The sequence below is a fragment of the Desarmillaria tabescens genome (assembly GCF_030435595.1).
Source record: "Desarmillaria tabescens strain CCBAS 213 chromosome Unknown EV420scaffold_13, whole genome shotgun sequence".
NCBI lineage: Eukaryota > Fungi > Basidiomycota > Agaricomycetes > Agaricales > Physalacriaceae > Desarmillaria > Desarmillaria tabescens.
In genome coordinates this window covers 430,384-451,403 of record NW_026848312.1, presented here as the reverse complement: position 1 = coordinate 451,403, position 21,020 = coordinate 430,384, and the positions used below count along the sequence as shown (strand labels likewise).

Below are 21,020 nucleotides of genomic sequence, written 5' to 3'. Positions count from 1 at the left end.
CATTGCACGTACACAATTCCTAGGCATTTCCAACAGTCGTTTTGCGAATGTCAACACGATACTTTTCCAACATGAGAACTGTATCATATCAATTTCTGGAATACGGTGCGAATCCTGAATGGGTTTAGACGAGAACGTACTTGACTTCAGGGCTGTAAAAATGTATTGCCTCCCTCTCTCAACTCAGCTAGGAACGGGCGTACAGGACTTGGCTCCAATATCCAGTGGCATGATCGTTGTGTTCGATGAGAGGGAATGGAGGCGGAGATGGGGATGGGTAGTTTATGCAAAGGGCCGGGCTGTTTCTTTGCTTCATGGCCCCCAAAATCGGTCGTGAGCCAGATGTAGCCGAAGGAGTGTAGAGGATAGCGATTTAGAAGGCAAGGTGAGGAGCGTCCATGCTTTTGAGCTCTTTCCCGTTCCAGGACAGGAGATCGAACCCTTCTTTACACCGGGGTGAGCCGCTATACCACATCCGATGGTGTATACTGGTCAGGGCGTTGGTAACAAGCGGCCTGAGTATGGCAGAACCCAAAAAAAGTCACGGCCCGCGTTTGAAGGAACGCGCGTAGGGTAAATCTATTCTCTGATGTGCTCATTGGTCATTGGTAAGTCGGTGCTTCCCTCTCTTCCCAGGCTCCATGACGCGTGAGTTATTGCATTGATCCACGCGGATGGGTAGATGGATGTCGGGAGCCGCTGTTTCGCAGGAGAACGTGGAATGGCGAGATGATGCTGGTAAGGGAAAGAGGGAAAGAGGGAATGCGCGCGCGCCTGTGAGTTCAGTCTTTCCAAATGGCCAGTTCTGCGGACGGATGGGAGTCACATGATGGAGGAGGTAACAGCCGAGTGAACGGTTCGAGTCTGGGGTGACGATGCAGGGAACGCTGAAGGATATGCCTCTGTGCTTCTACCCGGTCTACCGCCTCTTCTCTTGCATAAACCAGGAGTCTCCCTTGTTTGTCTCTTCTCTGGGCATGAGTCGCATCAAGTGAAAAGGATGGAGGTGTTTCTCCACGGGGATGGGTAGGTGTGTCGACTTTGAGGTCGACTTTTGACTGTCGCACGACGATAAATTCACGCACAACGGATCTCAATCTGAGCTGAACTCGATTGTGTGGTGTATCTCTGTCTCCCAGGAGGTACTAAATTGATGATCGGCTACAGCCATCTGGTGATATGGCCGACGACGGCCGTTCCTTATTGGGACCTTGTGCCGCTAACAACAGCAACCCTCTTCTTCACGTCAACGTGCGCCTTCTCTACAGCCTGAGGCAAGCACGAGCACTAGTATCATGCTCACCCGCCGTCGAGGTCCCGAGCCAGAATCAGAGACGAAGGAACGAATGTCAAAACGCCGGCGCTCTGTGGGGAGCTCTTCAGAGAGCGACAGGAAGAAAAACTCTATGCCTCCGCCCCCAATGCAGAAGAAGAAGCGCACGCGCATGCACATTCTTACGACGCCTCACCAGTCAGCAGTTTTGCATGCTCTCCTTGCCCAGGTGAGTGGCTACTGGTTGAGTTGGAACTAGTGCTGAGATGGCTTGTAGTCATGATTCCCTACGACAGCGATGAGGGAGGAAGTGGGGAGGAGTATTGGATTGAGCACGAGGAAGGTTCAAGTGAGTGACAATACCCTTTATTTTCTTCAACTTAGACTAATCTACGCTCAGATATGGTTTCAAGTAGGCACTACCAGTCTCCTCCATGGAACCTACATCTAACCTTGCCTTAGAACCAACGCCAAAGACAGCGGCGCCCACGCGAGCCAAGCGAGATTCAGTTGACGCGTCCAACTCAGTACGGGCCGTTTCCATCTGCCTCTCATCCGCTCCCGCCTCACGACGGCTATCCTCCTGCTCCCGCCCCGCCTCTGCATTTTGAACCATACTCGTTGCTCATCGGACCAGGCATGAGGTCCGACTTCCCGCCACAACAACCTCCCCCTCCCCCTCTTCCATCTCTCCGCCTCCGTATCGACCATCTGTTGAATGCGCCCTCTGATAGACCGAGACCCACGCACAAACGGGCTAAACCTGCTGATGACCAAGGGGACGAAGTAGGTCTACACCTACTCCACCAGAGTTTGCGCGTCTAAATCTTTGGCAGGCTATTTTAGACTTGCTTTTGCACAGACAAAGATCAGGGCCGGTGCATGATGTGAATATCAGTATAAACAACGTAGTGAAGCAAGTCACAGAGGTGCTTTCCACACCGAACATATCCGATCAACTACTCGGTTTACCTGTCGAGGAAGTACAGTGCACTTTGGACTTCTTTCAGGATGTATGCTGGAAGTCATATCTTTTGAGCTTTTTATGGATAATCCAAATTTCGCAGCTTCTAGATGTATCAAGTCCACCAATGATATCCAAGCGTCTTCTTCTCAAAACCTCTCTCAAGTTGACGCGTATCCATGATTGTGTACCTCAGTGTCTCATGCTTATGGGCTTCAAAAAGATGGGAGAAAGTTATCCGTTTGCTCGAGGACATTTTGGTGAGCTCTGGAGAGGAGAAGTCGATGGAATACAGGTGGCTGTCAAACAGGCGAGGATATTCACAAGTGACAGTAATATTAAGAAAATTCTTCAGGTAAGTTGTTATTGATTTTCTGCCACGGCTCAAATTGGCATAACGTTTTTCCTTTATAGCAAGTAAGGCGAGAGGCCATCATTTGGAGGCAGTGTGATCATCCCAATGTCCTACCTTTCTACGGCATTTATCGCGATTCTGCTCCTTCTACCTACTGTCTTGTGTCGCCATTCATGGTCAATGGATCTCTTCGTCAATATATGAACCAAACTGATGATCCTGATCGACACAACCTTGTAAGAACTGACCGATTTCCCTTTTTATATTAAAAATTCTGATAAATAAGTACCAGGCTCTAGACATTACACGGGGTATGGACTACCTGCACACACTGTCCATCGTTCATGGCGACCTCAAAGGAGTGCGTTCCAGATATTTTGTAGATGATCATATCTTGCTAAACCAAAACAAGGATAACATATTGATCACTGATGACCATAGAGCGGTTATCGCGGATTTCGGTATATCATTTGTGATGGGTGCCACAACCCTTGCAACATCGTCATCATCATCGTCGTCGCGCTTGAAGGGTGGCACTGCAAAATGGCAGGCACCAGAAGTCCTCCATGGTGGTCGGAACAGCTTTCCAGGTGATGTTTATTCACTTGCATGTGTGTATTTTGAGGTACATGTTTCTCAGTCAGACCGCTCTTAATAAACTCTGACCATGCCATATAAGGTGTTCGATGGGAAAATACCCTGGAGTGACCTCAAGACTAATGCCGCCGTTATCATGAAGGTCTGTATCGACAAGGATCATACATTGTAAAGGGTCGATTTTAGTTTGCTTGAAGGCCTTGTGCAAGCAAGCGAGGAAAGTAGACTTGGTTAGCAGTCTTAATTTTCTTTTGTGGGTGTAACTGAACAGTGGTTGTGTAAGAGACACCAAACAAAGAAAATAAGTGCGCGTATACGTGTATCTATTAGGTATTGGCTTCCCCGATGCCCCATATTATGCACTGGCAGCGCTTAGTTAGTTAGTCTTCTTCTTGTAACACTTACCGTAGTTGGTCAATATACATTGGTCAAAACTATGTTGTTGCCAGAAGAGCACCAGGACTCGGAAACTGAGGAGAAGGAGACCATAGCACATTTTCTCGATAACGGCGAGGATAGGGCAGCGCTCTCTCTCATGGCCTCTCTGTTTCGCGCGTACAAGTCTGTCGTTCTCCGTCTCTCCGCTACTATCCACTAAACCAACGACATCCCCTCATCGACCATTCGTCGTCTTGTTTGGCACGGGCGACATTATCGCGTAACAGGACATCGAGAAGAGAGCATGACATGCGTGTTCTTTTGCTCTCCTTTTTCCCTCCCTTCTAACTTATACCTGACCACAGCAGTGGAGGAACAACCATGGACCCAAGTCAGTAAAAAGTAGTACATCGTCCGACAGGGTCATGTAACGATGAGCAATATTAAATAATACATTCATGTCATTACATGCTTTTTCACCAACAAAGCTTGCTCTTAAAAAAGAACTTCACCGTCCACAGGTAATTTCAAAGCTGCTACTAGCAAATAACGAAGGCTAAGCATGGGGGTCATGGCTGATGACCGGATATCCGCGCCTAAACAACAGCTTGGTCGTATCTCACAAACGGCAGATGAACTGGGGAGTGAGGAACCTTTCTCGATAGGGGCTGGGGTTTCTCTGAGTGAGGTTTCCAAGTTACTTGTCTGAAGCGCGGGATTGATAGGTGCGCGCTTCACTGTGGGTGGTACTGGAGCGAGTGAGACATGTCCGTAAGGGATGACGCGTGGGGGTGGGTGAACGCGTGCAGGGTGGGCGTCGGAGTATAGACGGGTAGGTGTATTCCTTGCGAGGGTGATGCTGGCGTGTCTTGGGGGTATATGAGACGACCTTAAGCGAACGAGAAGGGTGAGGTTACGCTAAGGAGGGAAAGACCAGATCGCTTACGTTGAACGTTGAGTACGTGAAGGAGGGTAGATCGATAACAACGCGAGGTGACCCTGCCCGGGAGTGAGCCGAGGGGTTGTGGTGGTCATACCAAGGCCTTTTCCTTGGAGAGGTATGAGTCCTAGGACGACACGTAGTTGGCGAGAAAGGTGTCTTGGTGTGGCAATTGTGCTATACATCGAATGAGCCGGTGTAGAATGAGGAGACGCGATCATCGCAGGTACCTTTTATATCTGCTCCGCGCTGACGTATCCCTCAAAATACAGAGCACGGTAGGTGAATCTCTTCACACGGATCCTCTGAGGCGATGGGGGTCGGCATTTCTCTACACTTTGGTTCCTCGGAGGTCGATAAGGAAGGGGAAGGAAGGTGGTGCCGCCCTCTGAACTGCAACCCATTGTGGGCCAGAGCAGGCGGACGGAACGGACGTGTCAAGTGTGAGTGAACGTCTTGCGAAGGTGTTACTAGCGCATCTTGGAGGAGGATGAGGGTAGGATGAGGTCGAGCGACTCTCTTGATGGAAAATGATATCGGCTCGAAGACAGCTTCCGTGCATGACCGCGAAAACAAGTTCAGGGCCGGCGTCGGAATAATACCGGCCCTATCCTGATGGCGCTTGTGGGGCCCCCGCTTGCTTCTCTCCTTCATGGCATCTCTCTTCCGCGCGTACAGTCTGTCGTCCTCCGTCTCTCTACAACTACCCACTAAGTCAATGACAGCGCGCTCCTCATCCGTCGGCCGATGCTCGCCCAGTGCGGAACTGCAGCCATCCTCTTCGGCACCGGCGACATTATCGCACAACAGGCCATCGAGAAGAGAGGCTTCAGGCAACACGACGTACGCTCCCATCCTCCCTCCTCCCTCTTCCTAACTCACATCCGCACAGTTCATCCGCACAGCCCGACTCACATTCTACGGCGGCGCCCTCTTCGGTCCAGTAATGACATGGTGGTACCAGTTTCTCAACCGTATCCAGTTCGCCTCTCCCACCCGCGCCATCGTCTACCGCGTATGGCTCGACCAAGCCATCCTCAACCCCATTCGCTGTCGGCGCGTTCTTCGCATCCATGTCCGTCTTGGAGGGCGTCCCACACGAAGCGTACCCGCGTATCCAGGCTGCATACGTTCCGACCATCCTTCGCAATTGGGGTGTCTTTATACCCACCCAGATTATTAACTTTGCTCTGGTTCCGCACCATATGCGTTTCGTGGTGGTTAGTGTTGTTAGTTTGTTCTGGAGTGAGTGGTATCTTTTATTCGTGGTTCGTGGCTGACACGTCAGTAGATACGTACCTCAGTGCGGTGAATGCTCGTCAGGCAAAGTTGGAGCAGGAGGAGAAGGAACATGAAAAGTTGCCTATGAAGGAGGTATAGAGGGGTACGTCGTTTTTACTGTTGTCGTCGACGTGCACTCATTTCTCACAGGGAATGGACTTTGCTCGGTTGACTCGTTGGTACTAATCTATAGAGCTCCCTAGATATATCTATATATCCGCTATTTCTTGCACAAAATGCATACCGTTTTACAGACGGCCTTTTCGAGACTGACAAAGGCTTCGCTAAAACAAAACCCTTTAAGGTTTCGTTTTTTAAGATCTAAAATGAACCGCTTCTGCTGTGATTGTTCAGTAGCCGGAGTGGTGTGGCATGATCGAAGTATGCACCAGAAGACGTTGCCAAATAGGGCAAAAATGTCTACTTACCGGCAAGCGAAGAGGGTTTTCTACTAACGATCGATGACGACCATGTCTGGGATAGAGCTTGGGACGACTTCACTCACCTAAATGCGAGCTTTATTAGCGCACATCGCCGCTGTCGTCGAGTGGAGAAGGACCTCATGATCCAGTTCTCCCTCAATCCCTCCGATATGGTTTTGCGGAAACAACTCGTTAATATTCGAATCATGGGTCATCTCCTGAAAGTCGGTCCTACAGATAAAGCAAAGTCCCATATTTCTACGACCATCAATAGCGAAGCTACCGACGAAGCTCTCATTGCTCGAGGTGCATTCTATGATAAGTTCTTCATCCGGACATGTTGGTTGCATCCTCGTTACTAGGTCATGTGACGCTGACACTCGTCTCTCTAGTTCGCAAGGCGAAGGGTCCTACCCCCCCAGGCGTCCACTCATCACTCGCGCCCTTCGTTCCGACAGACTCTGGCAGAAGTGCATCAACAGCTTCGGCGTTATCCATCCAACCATCAAGAAGCGAAGAAAAGCGTACGTATTACTTTGGTCTGAGCTTAACAAGGATATGTGGTTAATCAGATATAACCTCCTCAGGCCTTGGCTCGTGACAATTATCGATGTATCTTGTCCGGCACCATGGACAAGAAGTCATTCTTCGAGTACGACGAACTCCAAGCACGGTTACCGGAAGGGATGGCACCACGAACCACCCAGTGTGCGCACATCTTCTCTGAGTCCACGAACGTCGGTATCGATGATCCAATCAAGGTATTTTCATCCTGTTCTGTTATTTCATCTAACTTACTCTGTCTCAAGAAGACTACGCTGCGAACGCATGGACTATCATCGAACACTTTGGATTCCCGAAAATCCTCCAGGAGCTTGAAGGCGAAAAAATCCACCGATTGGAAAACGTTTTGACCCTCGAATACGATCTTCATGATCATTTTGACGATCTCACTCTTTGGTTGGAGCCCACAGTGCGTTTTTCCATTTCCTCCTTTCCCAGCTAACAATTTCCAGGATATTGAAAATCGCTACAAAGTCTGCACAACGAAGGAGCGCTACATTTTTGAGTTGTTGAAAGTGCCTCGATTTGTTGATTTCACGTCTACGCGAAGTGACTTCCCACTACCGTCGAGCGAGAGTACTTGCGCATACATGCCGCGTGCTGCCGTGTGGCGCATATGTCTGGTGCCGCAGAGTATCTCAACCTTGTAGAGGATGATGATCCTTTCAAGTCCAAGGTACGGAGCTACGATCCCGTAGGTTCAGATTTTGGGGATGTCTTGGCAGCGCGGTTGTATGATGTGAGCGAGATTCGTTTGGCGGCGACTGTTGGTGCCTGAAGGTTTTATGGTTCATTTTCTGATATATTCTAATTGTACTATTGTTCTTCTATACCCAACTGGGGCCGGTATGTTCAACTGGTAGTACCACTAGTAGAATTTGTGGCATGGAAATGAATTGTTGTTTCTCGCTTATTGAATTTATCCTCGAGTTTGAACTTGAAGTTGGCACCACTGTCAGTGGCACTGCTGATTTTTACACGCCGACTTGGATTCTGATGGCGTGGCCACACGTCTAGGAAGTTAAGTGTGCTAGATAACCCTAGATAGAGTACTGAGAATTATAATAGCTCGTTGACGCTACAAATGGCTACCATAGATGTTACGATTATAGGGGACTCTGGTAGACACCGGTAACGCCCGGTAACCCGGCATTGTTTACTATGGTTAAACGGTTTTTCTGATATATACCTTGCGCTTAGTAGGAGCTCATGCTTGTGTTTTCAGTCGTGCCAGGTCGTGCCTGTGCATATGCAGGAAAAAGGGGTACGTCGTCTTTGCTGTCGTCGTCGACGCGTACTGATTTTTTACAGGGAACAGACTTTGCTTGTTTGACTCGTTAGTACTAATTTATAGAACTCCTTAGATATATCTATATATCGGCTATTTCTTGCACCTCAATTCCCGGTAATCCTGCACGAAATGTGAGGGATACTCAACCCCGTCCTTGAAGAAACCTCTGCGAATGTTGCGTTTTTATCCTCCTTCTATGCGTACCCTCTTTTTTTCTCGAGGGATACATCACGCATTCCTTTTTCAATCCAGAGCCGCAACAAATCTTCACCACTCGCCCTGGTTCGTAAGGTCAGCCGGGTTTATATCTATCCTCCATATGTCAGCACGTCAAGAGGACATGTCCCTTCGAGTGCATGGATAACTCTATTTCACATTCCTCCAAGGGACGTGCGTGTCAGAGCCTCCTTACCCATCCAACAAGAAGCGCACCCAAGGGTAGCGTGGAATAAGAACACAGGCGAATGAGGAGCCACGCGCACGCGCACTACTCGCCTAGCAAGCCTCGGCCTCCTCCAAAAACCCGAAACTCTCCCACATCGTCCTCTAAGCGGGTCCCGGTCACCTATCAACTACCTAGATACCTTCCCGCCCCTCATCGACATCCTCCTTCTCCTCCCAAACCCGTTCTCTGCAGCAACTACCCCGCGGAGAATACCTGTCCCCCTCTTTGCTTTCGTCTGTCCGCGTATGAATGGAGTTGTCACGCGTTTATCCCTCCCTACTGCTGCGTCTGCCTCACGACCAATCTGTCAGCTTCTAATAACACATCTCCGCGCTTGATAACGTGTCCAACTTGCCCTCATATCATGTCTCTCTTGATCTTAGACAAGCGATACGTCGTCTCCCCAGAATGCAGTTGTGGACGGAGGAGGTTCGCAATATCGACGCGTCCCTAACGCTTTTCATCTCACAGAACCCCAGGTGGAGTGTCTAAACTCCCTTTAACCTCAGGGTTGAGGCCTACAGTTGAAGCTAAACGACCACTCCCGGACTGGGGTATCACAATACCAGGGAACAACTTTCCTCTCGTAATAAATACATTGACGAGCTTACCTTCTCTCCTGTGTTATGCATAATCTGATCGTCGGGAGGCCTGAGGTCCCTTCCTGTACAGTACCACCCCGCAAACACGCGTACCCGTCCGTCTCCGAGTCTTCTCTGCGGCATGCCATATAAGGATGCACCACGGAACCTGGCGGATTGTGCTTGCCTGGAATGCGGAGAGACGTGATATAGGGGTCGAGCAGTGGCACGTTGGACACGTGAAGGAGGGCCGAGTTTGTACTAAGTTCGGGTGTCACAGGGTTCCATCAATCCTCCACCATGCCAGTATGCAATCTGCCTTTCAGTGGATAACTTTACTTGGCATTTCTCCCAAGGATATGCAGCATCAGTTCCCTTACCCTCTATGCCACCTAGCCCCCCTAGTGAGAAGAACACAGGCGAAGAAGCAGTCGCGCGTGCCCGTACTACCCGCCCAGCACCCCTCGACGTCCCCAAACCTGAAACTCAACGCGTCCCACATCGTCTTCTGAGCTGATCACCGGTCACCTACTTACCTAGGTGCCACCTCCCCTCCGCGCCTGCCTCATGAATACCTCCACGTTTCTCGTCATGACAACTTGCCACTCCTTACGTCTCTCTGAATCCTAGGCAAGCTAGATAGGTCGTCTCCCCGGAATACAGTTTGCCACTTCTATGGATAGAGGAAGGTTACAAGTTCTACACGTCAGGAGGTGTAGGGGTACCCCACCTTTACCGACGTGTACTCGTTTCTCACTGACGAACTTTTTTGACCACAGCAAAGTCGGTCGGCTTTACCCCTAAACGGAATACCGACTGCTTCTGCAGTGGCCAAAAAATTTTAATCTGATATCCACCCATTTTTGCCGATTTTTGTTCGACCCGAAATAGGGGGTAGGTCCAAGTGACTGATCGCGCCTCGTCTATCCTGTATCACCGACTTGTGTGCACCAAACCTTGGAATGATGGCGTCCCTTTCTCTTGTATATTCATCGGCTTTTTCGTGTCCGGTCAGTTTAGCAGACGGAGCGCACAGATGTTCACGTTCCTCCGAGGACATATATCTCGGAAGTTGGGGAATATGGCTTTACTTTGCATATTGTAACTTATATGTGCGCTAGTATCTGTCGTAGCTATGTCGTATCAAGTACGTGACCTTCATACATGATCTTTAATCTTATTCTCAACCTTTTGTCCATCGAGTTCTTTCAAGTATCCCCTTTTTACTACAAGTTCAACTTCTGCGCTGTGCTCCACAAGTTTGGCCAAGCCTTTGGTAGCGCCAATAAAATCATCGATGGCCTTCTTGGCGTTCTCGCCGGCTTCGGTGACGGTCTTGATAGCTTCGTTCAAATCGGCGATAATTTTGGTATTATTGTCGGTGATAACTATGTTCAACTCGCTGATATTTTTCTTCACGTCCTCGATAGCTTTGTTTGAATAGGTGGTAGCAGGACCCGCTTATGCCCAGCTGTCAGTAATCGCAGGACTTTAGCCGATGAACAACACTCACGAGCGTGGTCTTCTGTGACCTGGACAGGAACAAGCGTGTATGTTGCATCGTTCCTACGTTCATTCCCTATGCACCACGCTGTGTTAGTAACTTGGGCCAAGACGCTTAACACTGATGCTTACGGTTGCGATGCTGGTTACTGGCGGATGCGCCTTGGGAGCGATCAGGTTGAGTTGAGATGCTGCTCATCTTGTGGGGCGATGATTTGAGACTGGATGGATAGTTGGGGAGCTGGGGGGGGCTGGGGAGCGAGGTTTAAGTACAGGAGAGACGCTACTGAAGTACAAAGCGAACCAAACCAAGGGCATGGAGTAACGAGACTGCCGCAAGGCAATAAAGTAGCCCAGACGCGAGGTCGCTAGCAATGGCTGCTAAATGGTTGATCGTATCGTAACTTACCATTGAAATGATGTAAAAGAATTGCCACACTGCCCTCATGTTACAGTACTCGCCTTAACCGCTTGGGCCTGTGCCAGCAGCCGTTGAATTGTAATTTTATTACTTCACTCGTACTTAACATACATTTCGACATATACACCCTCAGGATGACCTTACAGTACTACCGAAACTCAGAGCCATTGCGGTAAATGATTCATGATCTCGTACTTGAAGATTCTCGGCCACACCATCTGCATGTAGAAAATCCATTGGAGACGCCTCACATTCAAACTCAGGGACCACTACTGACGAAGATGTCTATAAAAAATTGTGGCGATGATTACCGATCACCACGAAGTGTTATCTTAATATATCTAATCAATCCAAGGCTAGGTCTTTGACCAAGTTCAAATCAAAACTTTCTTACATACCGCCGAGCCCAAAGACAACCAGGTGTACGCTCTATAATCACCAATCCCGATATTGAGGGCTAAATGGTTCCAGGAGAAAAGAAAAGATGTGAGTCTAACCTGAAAATCTCCGGAGAACCTGAATCTCCGGTTAGAACATCCACTGATGAAGATCACGCCGGGATTTTAGTTCCTGCGTAACTTGTACTACTGTACTACAAGACTCGGTGCTGGCTGGCAATTAATTCAAAGCCTGAGAGGCACCCTGGGATATCCTTCCGGCTCAACATAATTTGCCGACTGGAAAATATAGTGTACCTCCGCAAGGGCCTCCAAGTTGTTGATAACCGCTCACCAGATACATTAAGCACTACCGCTGATCCACTGAGTTAAGTGATTTATTGGATAAACCTGATGAGACAGAGCCCTTACCGTGATTGAACGTCACTTGTGCATGTCTGAGATACAAGGCAAAGTCAAAATTCAACCCGCTGCCTTTTTTCTGACGGTGACTTCAGGAATCAAGAACTTGAAACTTGATAACCAACTTGTAGCCACTGATCGGCGGAATAACGCTGATGTCTGGTATAATCACAGCGGCAATAGTATAGTATACCTTGCGCTTAGTAGTAGTACATACTCGTGTTTTCAGTCGTGCCTGTGAAAACCATATCCACCGTGTAGTAAACCATACTTGCTGTCGTACTAAGTACTAAATGTAACATCGACCTGCGCCACTGAGTCGCAAGCGCCCGGGCTGCCGCGTGTTCATTGTAAAGAGATGACGGAGGCTTTACATCGACCAATAGGTGAAAGATGCGTTGCAACGAGTTACGACAAGATGTATTGAAGTTGAAGCGATTGGTGGCAAATTAGAAGCCTCAGCCACCAGTTCTAGTGTCCATGCTTCGTAGGCTTGGACGACGAGACCTCGAGTTTAGCTGCAAAGTGCAAGGTGCTGTCTATAGACCGGCTGGTGTGTGTGAGCAGGACGAGTCGACTCTCGAATGACATGCAAGAAGAGGAGAACGAGACGGGACCAAGACCATTTTCTCCTAGGCTCTTCCCTCGCACGAACTCCTCTCAGATAAAGGATTCGACATAGTCTAGGATGTGCTACTTTTAGCGTGCGTAGTTATTTCTTCTCCGTCAAAAGATATATGGATAGAAAACCAGCTGGACTTTCAGCCAAGCACCACATGCCCTGGATGTCAGCGGGTAAGTTGTGAGCGCGTGTAAGTATCTCGACGCTTGTCGATAGATGTCGACTCGTATGAGGTACGGAAGTATGATTCTGGCTCCAACTGGCACGATGACCTGTCGCCCAGGATGAATGCTTTCGGTGTCTGCATACACATATTTTGAAGAGCCTCGTCCACCTTCCCTTCATTCACGCGTCTAGAGTGGTACAGCCTACTTCCTGCAGAACCATACGTAATTCAGCAGGCGCGGTGGTGGAGGTCAAACCAACGCTCGACGATGGCAGGCAGGTCCAAGAATGGTTGTGTCGCGTCGGCTGTGGAATTTCTGCAAAAGTGGCCCCACACGAGGTCATCGCAGCTTTTTTATGATGTCCTCTCCCTCTCCCTTCTTTTCGTAGGACCGGCGAATAGTCTCTTTGGGATGACTTCCATCTCGGAGTTCTGCCTCTTCCAATACGGAAGGGGTCAGGATCTATACATAGGCAACTCTCTTCTCCTTCCGGTTAGGGTAAGACGAGAGCTGGAAAGACAGGACCCAGTCTGGCTAGCACCTCGGTGAAGGAATAAGACGAGTAAGCGCCTGTTCTTCGTACAATGTCCCAGCATGCCCTCGCCGTCAAGTCCGTTCGCCGAAAACTTTGGGCGGGATATATCCCCCCTCTGTCGCATCCTGATCTTATTATTAGCCTGACACAGTGGCTGGATGATGTGCACTTTAGAGCGCCGCCATGCTTCAGGTCCAAGTCTTCCTTCAGTAATTCCTCTTCAGCGCTGACTAGATAGTAGAGACATCCGACGAACGCGTTGGTAGCCTTCGACCGAGGTATGCATTGCTCGCGATTTCAACCAAGCAGAGACTACGGCGTATGGCGAAGGATAATTACAATCCGGTACATAGGCATTGCATAGGCGGAAGATATTCAATTGTGAAGGGATATGTATGTCGTTGTAGCGGGCCGTCGTGGAGTGAAAGCAGGACGCGTTTCAAACTCCGAACGCTCGTGTTTCCACTTCTATCACAATGTCCGATGCACATTGTAACGAATCTGATGCCAATACTCTTTCTGAGAGCTTCAAGAATTTGATTCTTGAAAAAATATGGAGCCGCACAGCGACGTGCACGTTCGTAGTTCAAGCAGAACAAGACATTTCAAGTCTCCGCAAAGCGTTTACCTCTGGAAAAATAGATCGCAAGGTGGATAGGCCCTCAGCCGTCGATAAAGATATCTGCCTAGATGCTGTGTTGGAAGCAATGCTCGCTCATGCCGCTGGAGACAACAACGACAACGAACACACACCACGTCGATATGTCGCATGTGCGATAGCTACCGCCGGCCAGGATGAGAATAAATTTGAGCAGCTGATAAACCTAGCCAATACTTGGGTCCGGTACCTCTTCTGGCCTTGTAAGTGGCCAGTCATCTTTCTGATGTTCAATATTGACAAGCCAGTTATTAATTATAGTCAAAGCCAATAAAACTGATCTGCATTCTGCCTCTACACCGACTCTCGATTCTGAGGATGAGCGCCCGCGTCCTCTGGCGTTCAAAGAGGCGGTGCGTAATCATATACTTATTGACATCACGAATACATTGTGCTCATGCTCGCAGGTAAAAGAACGTGATGGTTATCGCTGCGTTGTAACAAAAATCATCGATTTTGACAAGGCTCCCCCGGATTCGGATGAAGAAAGAACGCCGGTTGAAACCGTTCATATCTTCAAGAGGGCGGTGGCCGCCGGAAAGCGTACTGAAGTGAGCCCTGCCACTCGCTCAGCGGTAGATTCCAACTGACGATACAGAAATCTTCGGCAGAGTACGCCACCTGGGACATTTTGCGCCATTTTACTGCTTTGTCTGAGGAACAAGTGGCTGAACTCGATACGAACATCGACTATGTCTACAACGGACTCACGATGACTCTAGAACTTGTTTCAACATTTGACACTTTCCAGTGGTCATTGCGTCCAGATGTAAGTTGTCCGAGTCATCTTATCACTCTTGTGTTGCGTACTGACAGGAGATGATAATACTAAGCCTGATCATCCGAACCGATACCACTTTGAATATTTTGCTCGAGGCCCTCTACCTGTCATGCGTGGACGCGATATTGGGGTCATCTCCTTTGAAGGATGTCCAAATGAGCTTCAACCAAGCCGGAAGCTCATACAGTTCCATTACTTCCTTGCGAAGGTTTTACATGCTAGTGGTGCAGGGGTGGTTATTGAATCGATGTTGGAGCGGTTCCTCGAAGGGGGTAGCAAACAAGTGACTATGAGTGCTGACGATCTGGAGCTACACTTGAGCACAGAGAGGATGTCTCTTATGTCGGTATGATAGCATATTGTATTATATCGTGCATTATCAATCATTGTTTCTTCAGTAGGAAACATAAAGAAATGAATACATACTCTGCTCAGCCTCACGTCCCTTCCTTCTTTCTAAATAGACACCAACCTCCAGCAGATCAACGTCTGAAATGTATACGCAGCTGGCGAGAAGGGTGTTTCGGTGTGTAGTAGACGTTGTACGTCGAATGAGCAGGCGTAGAACAAGGAGACACGATCTTCGCACCTTTGCATCTATGATCTGCCTACCGTAAATACAAGGCACGGCAGGGGAACTGGTAGCGGGTCTCTTCATGGGTTCTCTCTCTTCTGAGGCAATGGGGGCCGACAATTCTCAGGCAGAGGAAGGTGGTGCCGCCTTCCGAACTGCAGCCCATTTGGGGGCGTTGAACGGGAGTGAGACACGCCAGGAAAGCAAAGGGGATGACGCGTTACGGAGCGACAGTAGCTCGTCTTGGAGGAGGAAAAGACCACAATGTCATTCCATCCCGGTCCACCGACTCTTCACACCAGGAAACTTGGTACGGAGGGTCGAATGACGATTGGGCAGGCTTGACACGAGTTCATCGATGTAGATGTATGTATGTCATTGTTGCAAGACTTGCTATGATTTCTGGTTTTTCATTTGAGAGCATCCGTGCAGAAAAGCAGAGAGATGCGAACGTGTCTAATAAGGCGGCATGAAGACAGCTTCCGGCTTGCAGGGACGCGAAAAGATATTCAGGGCCGGCATCGGAACAAACCGGCCCTATCTTGGTTTCTCCTGCTTCGCTCTGTCATGGCTTCTCTGATCCACACGTACCAGTTTGACTTTCTCCATCTCTACACAACTACCCATCATGCAAGTCGATGATAGCGCGCTTCTCATCCGTCGGCAGCCATCCTCTTCGGCACGTCATCGCGAAACGAGAAGTCGCCTCTCCTGGTACCCGCCCCATCGTCTACCACGTATGGCTCAACCAGACAGTCCTAACCCCTTTCGTTGTCAGCGCGTTGTTCACGTGTATGTCCGGAGGGCATCCCTCACCAAACGTATCCTCGTATCTAGGCTGCATACGCGTGAATAAACACGTACCTCGGTGGAGGGAGGGAAGGAACACGAAAAGCTGGCCACGAAGAAGGTGTAAAGGGTATGTCCCCTTTGCTGTTGTTGTCGACGTGTACTCATTTCTTACAGGGATTGGACTTTGTTCGATTGACTTGTCGGTACTAATCTGGGTCTCCTGGATACATCTATATATTCGCTATGTATTCCACCTCAATTGCCGGTAATCCTACAGGGAATGCTCGACCGCATTCTTGAAGAAACCTCTGCAACTGCTGCGTTTGTGCCTTTTCATCTTCCTTTCTTGCTCATCATCTTTTTATTAATGGAACCGTCGTAGTTTTTTTCTTTCAATCCAGAGCCGCGACCGATCTTCTCCACTCAAGCTCAGCTGGCTATCTATCATTAGTCACTCATTTTTCCCCCTAATCCAGAGCTACAACGAACCTCCTTCACCCACCCTGATGCGCAGTTCCTCAAAAATGGCGCGGTTTTTCTGTTCCGCTCGTTGACGGAAGGTGTGGTGGGTAGGGCCAGCTGCCTCTTCCTCTTTTCTTGGTGCTCAGAAGGAAGGGCTCCATGAACGTCACCTTTACCAACGTTGTTGACATGTGCTCATTTCTCTCACAGCAAAGTCCGTCGGCTTTATCCCTAAAGGAATACTGACGGCTTCTGCGGTGGCCAAAAGATCTTATCAGAAACTTCATCTGATATCTACCCATTTTTGCCGGTTCTTGTTCGACCCGAAATAGGGAGTAGGTCCAAGTGACCGATCGCCGACCTATGTGCACAAAACCTTAGAATGATGTCGTCCCTTTCTCTTGTATATTCGTCAGCTTTTTCGCGTCCGGTCAGTTCGGCGGACGGAGCGCACAGATGTTCACGTTCCTCTGAGGACATATATCTCGGAAGCTGGGGAAATATAGGTTTACTTTGCATATTGTAACTTATATGTGCGCTAGTATTCAGTATTCGGAACCGCTGTTGTAGCTATGTCGTATCAAGTACGTGACCTTCATGCATCACCTTTAACCAACCCGTCCACCTCATTCTTTATAGTATCCCAATCTTCCCCTTTTACTACAATTTGAAATTCTACGCCGGGCTCCTCAGGTTTGGCGAAGTCTTCTGCAGCGCCGATAAGATCATTAATGGCCTCGGTGACCTTATTGGCATTCTCGCTAGCTTCGGTGATGGTGTTAATACCTGTGCTCAAATCGGCGATAATTTTGGTATTATTGTCGGCGATAGCTTTGCTCAAATTGGTGATAGTTTTCTTTAGGTCCTCGATAGCTTTGTTCAAATCGGTGCCGATGGTAGTAGGAGAGCGAGTTGCAGGACTCGCTTATGTCAAGCTGTCAGTAATCGCGGGACTTACGCCGATGAACAACACTCGCAAGCGTTCCCTACTGTGAACGCCCGCATCCCTGCTGTGAGAACAACCGCATCATTACGTTCGTTCTCTATGCACCATGCTGTGTTAGTAACTTGGGTCAAGACGCTTAACACTGATGCTTACGGGGCTGGTTACTCCCGCCAGTGGCGGATTCGCCTTGGGAGCGATCACGTTGAGTCGAGATGCTGCTCATCTTGTGGGGCGATGATTTGAGACTGCCAGATGGATAGTTGGGGGAGTTTAAGTACACGAGAGACGCTGCTGAAGTACAAAGCGAACCAAACCAAGAGCATGGAGTAACGAGACTGCCGGGAGGCAATAAAGTAGCCGAGATATGAGGTCGCTACCAATGGCTGCTAAATGGTTGATCGTATCGTACCGAATTCAATGTGCTTACGGGCGCTTCAGCTTCAGCTTCAATAGCCCCCGTCATAATTTTCGCTGCCTGAGTACGTCCTTCACCTATTGGTCAATGTAACTTAATCCCCATCATGTTAAGAAGGCTCGTGATGGGCTCTTCGAGTGGACACGGGGTAGGACGCTTGCTATTACCCATGCTACATTCAATAGAAAAGGCCCAGATGGCGTTATATTTGTATGCTACGTCCATGATTTTCCTACGTATGCATCGACACGATTCTTCTATTTTCTTCGTCGTGAATCTCCGAAGAAATATCATTACAGTCAACATGAACATGCGCATTGCGGGATAAGAATGTATCTTCAATGTGGTTGTCGGTTATCAGTCGCTGGATGGTTCTGCATAACCGGCTGTGAATCAGTTCAAGTATATCATTAGGGCTCAGTGAGACCCGGGCCTTGGACGAGAAGAACTTGAAGCAAAATGCCTCGACCTTCTTCCAAGTCCCGCGAAGGGTGGATTCAAGAACGAGAACTCCCCTGGCTGAGATTGCTGATTTGCCTCTAATCGCTTCAGCTTCAATACATCTGCCATCCATCCTTCACCTATTGGTCAATCTAAAATCTCTGTCATGTCAAGAAGGCTTGTGGTGGGATTTTTACATGAACACGCGGCGGCCCGGGCGCTTGCGACTCAGAGTATTGAATAGAAGGAATCCACTGGCGCTGGTCGATGTTACATTTGGTACTTGAATTACGATAGTAGATACGGTTTTCCTGCATACGCGCAGGCACGATTGAAAAGATAGACCTGTGACCGGGCCCCACAATGAGCAAGCGTCGACGTGAGTATTGTGGAGACTGGTCACAGGTCAATTGAAAACACGAACACGAGTTAAACATGGGGCGGTATACTATACTATCTAAAATTGCCTGCCAACTATGAAAGGCAGAAGGTTACCCTTTCCCTGTATCCCACAACGCTCTTGTGGAGGTACGCTATATTTATTATTTCCCACTCGGCAAATTCTGTTGCCCCAAAAGAACTCTGAATATCCCTGGGCGCTTCTTCGAATCATATGCCCGAGATGAAAGTATGGCTAAGAAATTTGGTATGTTATCAGACAATTGTTTTGGGTCCAGAGTGCTCAAGGACGGACGGGAGTTTAGCAGTACTGACGAGTCAATCAAGCAAAGTCCGTTCCCGAGTACACGTCAACGATGACGGTAAAGGTGACGTACCCCTCCCTACACCTCCTGATGTGTAGAACTTGTAACCTTCCTCCATCCATAGAAGTGGCAAACTGTATTCCGGGGAGACGGCCTATCTGGCCTGCCTAGGACCCAGAGCGACGTAAGGAGTGGCAAGTTGTCATGACGAGAAGCGTGGAAGTATGTTGCTTATGCAACTGTGACTCATGAGGCAGGCACGGCGGTAGGGAGGATGATGCATGGTGCGTGATGCTTCCAAAGCAAAAAGGGCGGAGGCATTCCTCTACGCGGGCGACGGATGAAAGCAAAGAGGAGATCAAGTATTCTTTGCGGAGCATGTTACCGGCGCCAGGGTGGTACTTCAGTTTGTGAAGAGAACAAGGAGGATGAGGGGGAGGGGAGGTGACATCTAGGTAGGTGACCGGTGACCAGCTCGGAAGACGATGTGGGACGCGTTGAGTTTCAGGTTTGGGGGACGTCGAAGGGTAGTACGGACACGCGCAACTGCTTCCTCGCCTGTGTTCTTCTCACCAGGGGGGCTAGGTGGCGTAGAGGGCAAGGGTAAGAGAACTCTGATGCTGCATGTTCTTGGGAGAAATACCAAGGAAAGTTATCCACTGAAAGGCGGATCGCATACTGGCATTGTGGAGGACTGATGGAACCCTGTGACACCCGAACTTAGTACGAACTCGGCCCTCCTTCACGCTTCTTGCCGATGATAACGCGTCCAACATGCCACTGCCGGCCACTGCTCGACCCTTATATCACGTCTCTCCGCATTCTAGGCAAGCACGATGCGCTATCTCACCACAATGCAATTTGGATAGAGGAGAATCGCAACATCGTGTTCTCGGCGCTTTTCACTTCAGCATGCCGAACCAGATTTCACGGAGCCCTTCCTTCTGAGCACCAAGAAAAGGGGGAGAGGCGGTCGGCCTTATCCACCACACTTTCCGTCAACGAGCGGAACAGAAAAACCGTGCCATTTTTGAGGAACTGCGCATCAGGGTGGGTGAAGGAGGTTCGTTGTAGCTCAGGGTTGGGGGAAAAAATGAGCGACTAGTGATAGATGAAAGCCAGCTGAGCTCGAGTGGAGAAGATCGGTCGCGGCTCTGGATTGAAAGAAAAAAACTACGACGGTTCTCTTGATAAAAAGACGATGAGCAAGAAAGAAAGATCCAACAATTGCAGAGGTTTCTTCAGGAACGACATCGAGCATTCCCCATATCTTGTGCAGGATTACTAGCAATTGAGGTGCAATACATAGTGAATATATAAATGTATCCAGGAGGCCCCATAGATTAGTACCGACAAGTCAATCGAGCAAAGTCCAATTCCTGTAAGAAATGAGTACACGTCGACAACAACGGCAAAGGGGACATACCTTCTTCGTGGGCAGCTTTTCGTGTTCCTTCCCTCCCTCCGCCGAGGTACGTGTCTATTCACGCGTCCTGGATACGAGGGTACCCTTCGTGAGGGATGCCCTCCGGACATACACATGAACAACGTGCCGACAACGAAAGGGATGAGGCCTGCCTGATTGAACCATACGCGGTAGACGATAGCGCGGTTGGGGAGTTGGTACCATTAATGGACCGAAAAAGGCGCTGCCATAGAATGTCAGTCGGGCGGTGGAAGGACGTCACGCCGCCTGAGACCTGGCTAGGATGATGTCGCCTGTGCCGAAGCAGACCGCTACCGACGGATGAGGAGCGCGTTGTCATCGACTTAAGTAATGGACGTCACAGTTGTAGAGAGATGGAGTAGGAGGACAGACTTGTACGAGCGGAAGAGAGATGCCATGAGAGAGAGAAGCAGGGTAGGGCCACCGTCAAGACAGGGCCGGTATATCTCCGACGCCGGCCCTGAATATCTTTTCGCGTTCCTGCACGGAAGCTGGAGTCTTCCGAGTCAGGCCGCCTTATTAGACGCGTTCGCATCTGTTCGCGTCTCTCTGCTTTTTGCAGACCTCTCAAATGAAAAACAAGACATCCTAGCAAATCCTGCAACAACAACATACATCGTTGAACTCATGTCGAGTCTTGCCATTTTTCATTTGACCCTCC

At 49.2% G+C, this 21,020-nt stretch overlaps 5 protein-coding genes across 5 annotated transcripts; all 5 read left to right on the top strand.

The window, feature by feature from the left end:
- Window positions 1–1,295: 1,295 nt before the first annotated feature.
- Window positions 1,296–3,361, top strand: EV420DRAFT_1641431 (kinase-like domain-containing protein; the record flags this gene model as incomplete). Its single annotated transcript, XM_060477233.1, has 9 exons — window positions 1,296–1,502; window positions 1,674–1,685; window positions 1,736–2,059; window positions 2,110–2,286; window positions 2,341–2,592; window positions 2,652–2,828; window positions 2,885–2,953; window positions 3,005–3,217; window positions 3,272–3,361. 9 exons carry the CDS (start codon window positions 1,296–1,298, stop codon window positions 3,359–3,361), a joined length of 1,521 nt encoding a protein of 506 aa, XP_060332220.1.
- Window positions 3,362–5,162: 1,801 nt separating this feature from the next.
- EV420DRAFT_1534994 (uncharacterized protein) lies at window positions 5,163–6,027 on the top strand. The gene is made up of 5 exons (XM_060472821.1): window positions 5,163–5,350; window positions 5,400–5,513; window positions 5,539–5,752; window positions 5,799–5,891; window positions 5,939–6,027. The coding sequence occupies exons 1-4, from the start codon at window positions 5,255–5,257 to the stop codon at window positions 5,885–5,887; spliced, it is 513 nt and encodes a 170-aa protein (XP_060332219.1). The 5' UTR covers window positions 5,163–5,254; the 3' UTR covers window positions 5,888–5,891; window positions 5,939–6,027.
- A 323-nt stretch (window positions 6,028–6,350) lies between these two features.
- On the top strand, window positions 6,351–7,552 carry EV420DRAFT_1747063 (uncharacterized protein; the record flags this gene model as incomplete). The annotated part of the gene is made up of 6 exons (XM_060480186.1): window positions 6,351–6,532; window positions 6,603–6,734; window positions 6,783–6,916; window positions 7,020–7,183; window positions 7,227–7,350; window positions 7,407–7,552. The coding sequence occupies 6 exons, from the start codon at window positions 6,351–6,353 to the stop codon at window positions 7,550–7,552; spliced, it is 882 nt and encodes a 293-aa protein (XP_060332218.1).
- Window positions 7,553–13,615: 6,063 nt separating this feature from the next.
- Window positions 13,616–14,930, top strand: EV420DRAFT_1641427 (uncharacterized protein; the record flags this gene model as incomplete). Its single annotated transcript, XM_060477232.1, has 5 exons — window positions 13,616–14,000; window positions 14,059–14,150; window positions 14,205–14,348; window positions 14,396–14,566; window positions 14,631–14,930. The coding sequence occupies 5 exons, from the start codon at window positions 13,616–13,618 to the stop codon at window positions 14,928–14,930; spliced, it is 1,092 nt and encodes a 363-aa protein (XP_060332217.1).
- A 1,965-nt stretch (window positions 14,931–16,895) lies between these two features.
- EV420DRAFT_250520 (uncharacterized protein) lies at window positions 16,896–17,797 on the top strand. Its single transcript, XM_060481397.1, has 3 exons — window positions 16,896–16,990; window positions 17,046–17,218; window positions 17,269–17,797. Exons 2-3 carry the CDS (start codon window positions 17,138–17,140, stop codon window positions 17,593–17,595), a joined length of 408 nt encoding a protein of 135 aa, XP_060332216.1. The 5' UTR covers window positions 16,896–16,990; window positions 17,046–17,137; the 3' UTR covers window positions 17,596–17,797.
- The last annotated feature ends 3,223 nt before the right edge of the window (window positions 17,798–21,020 follow it).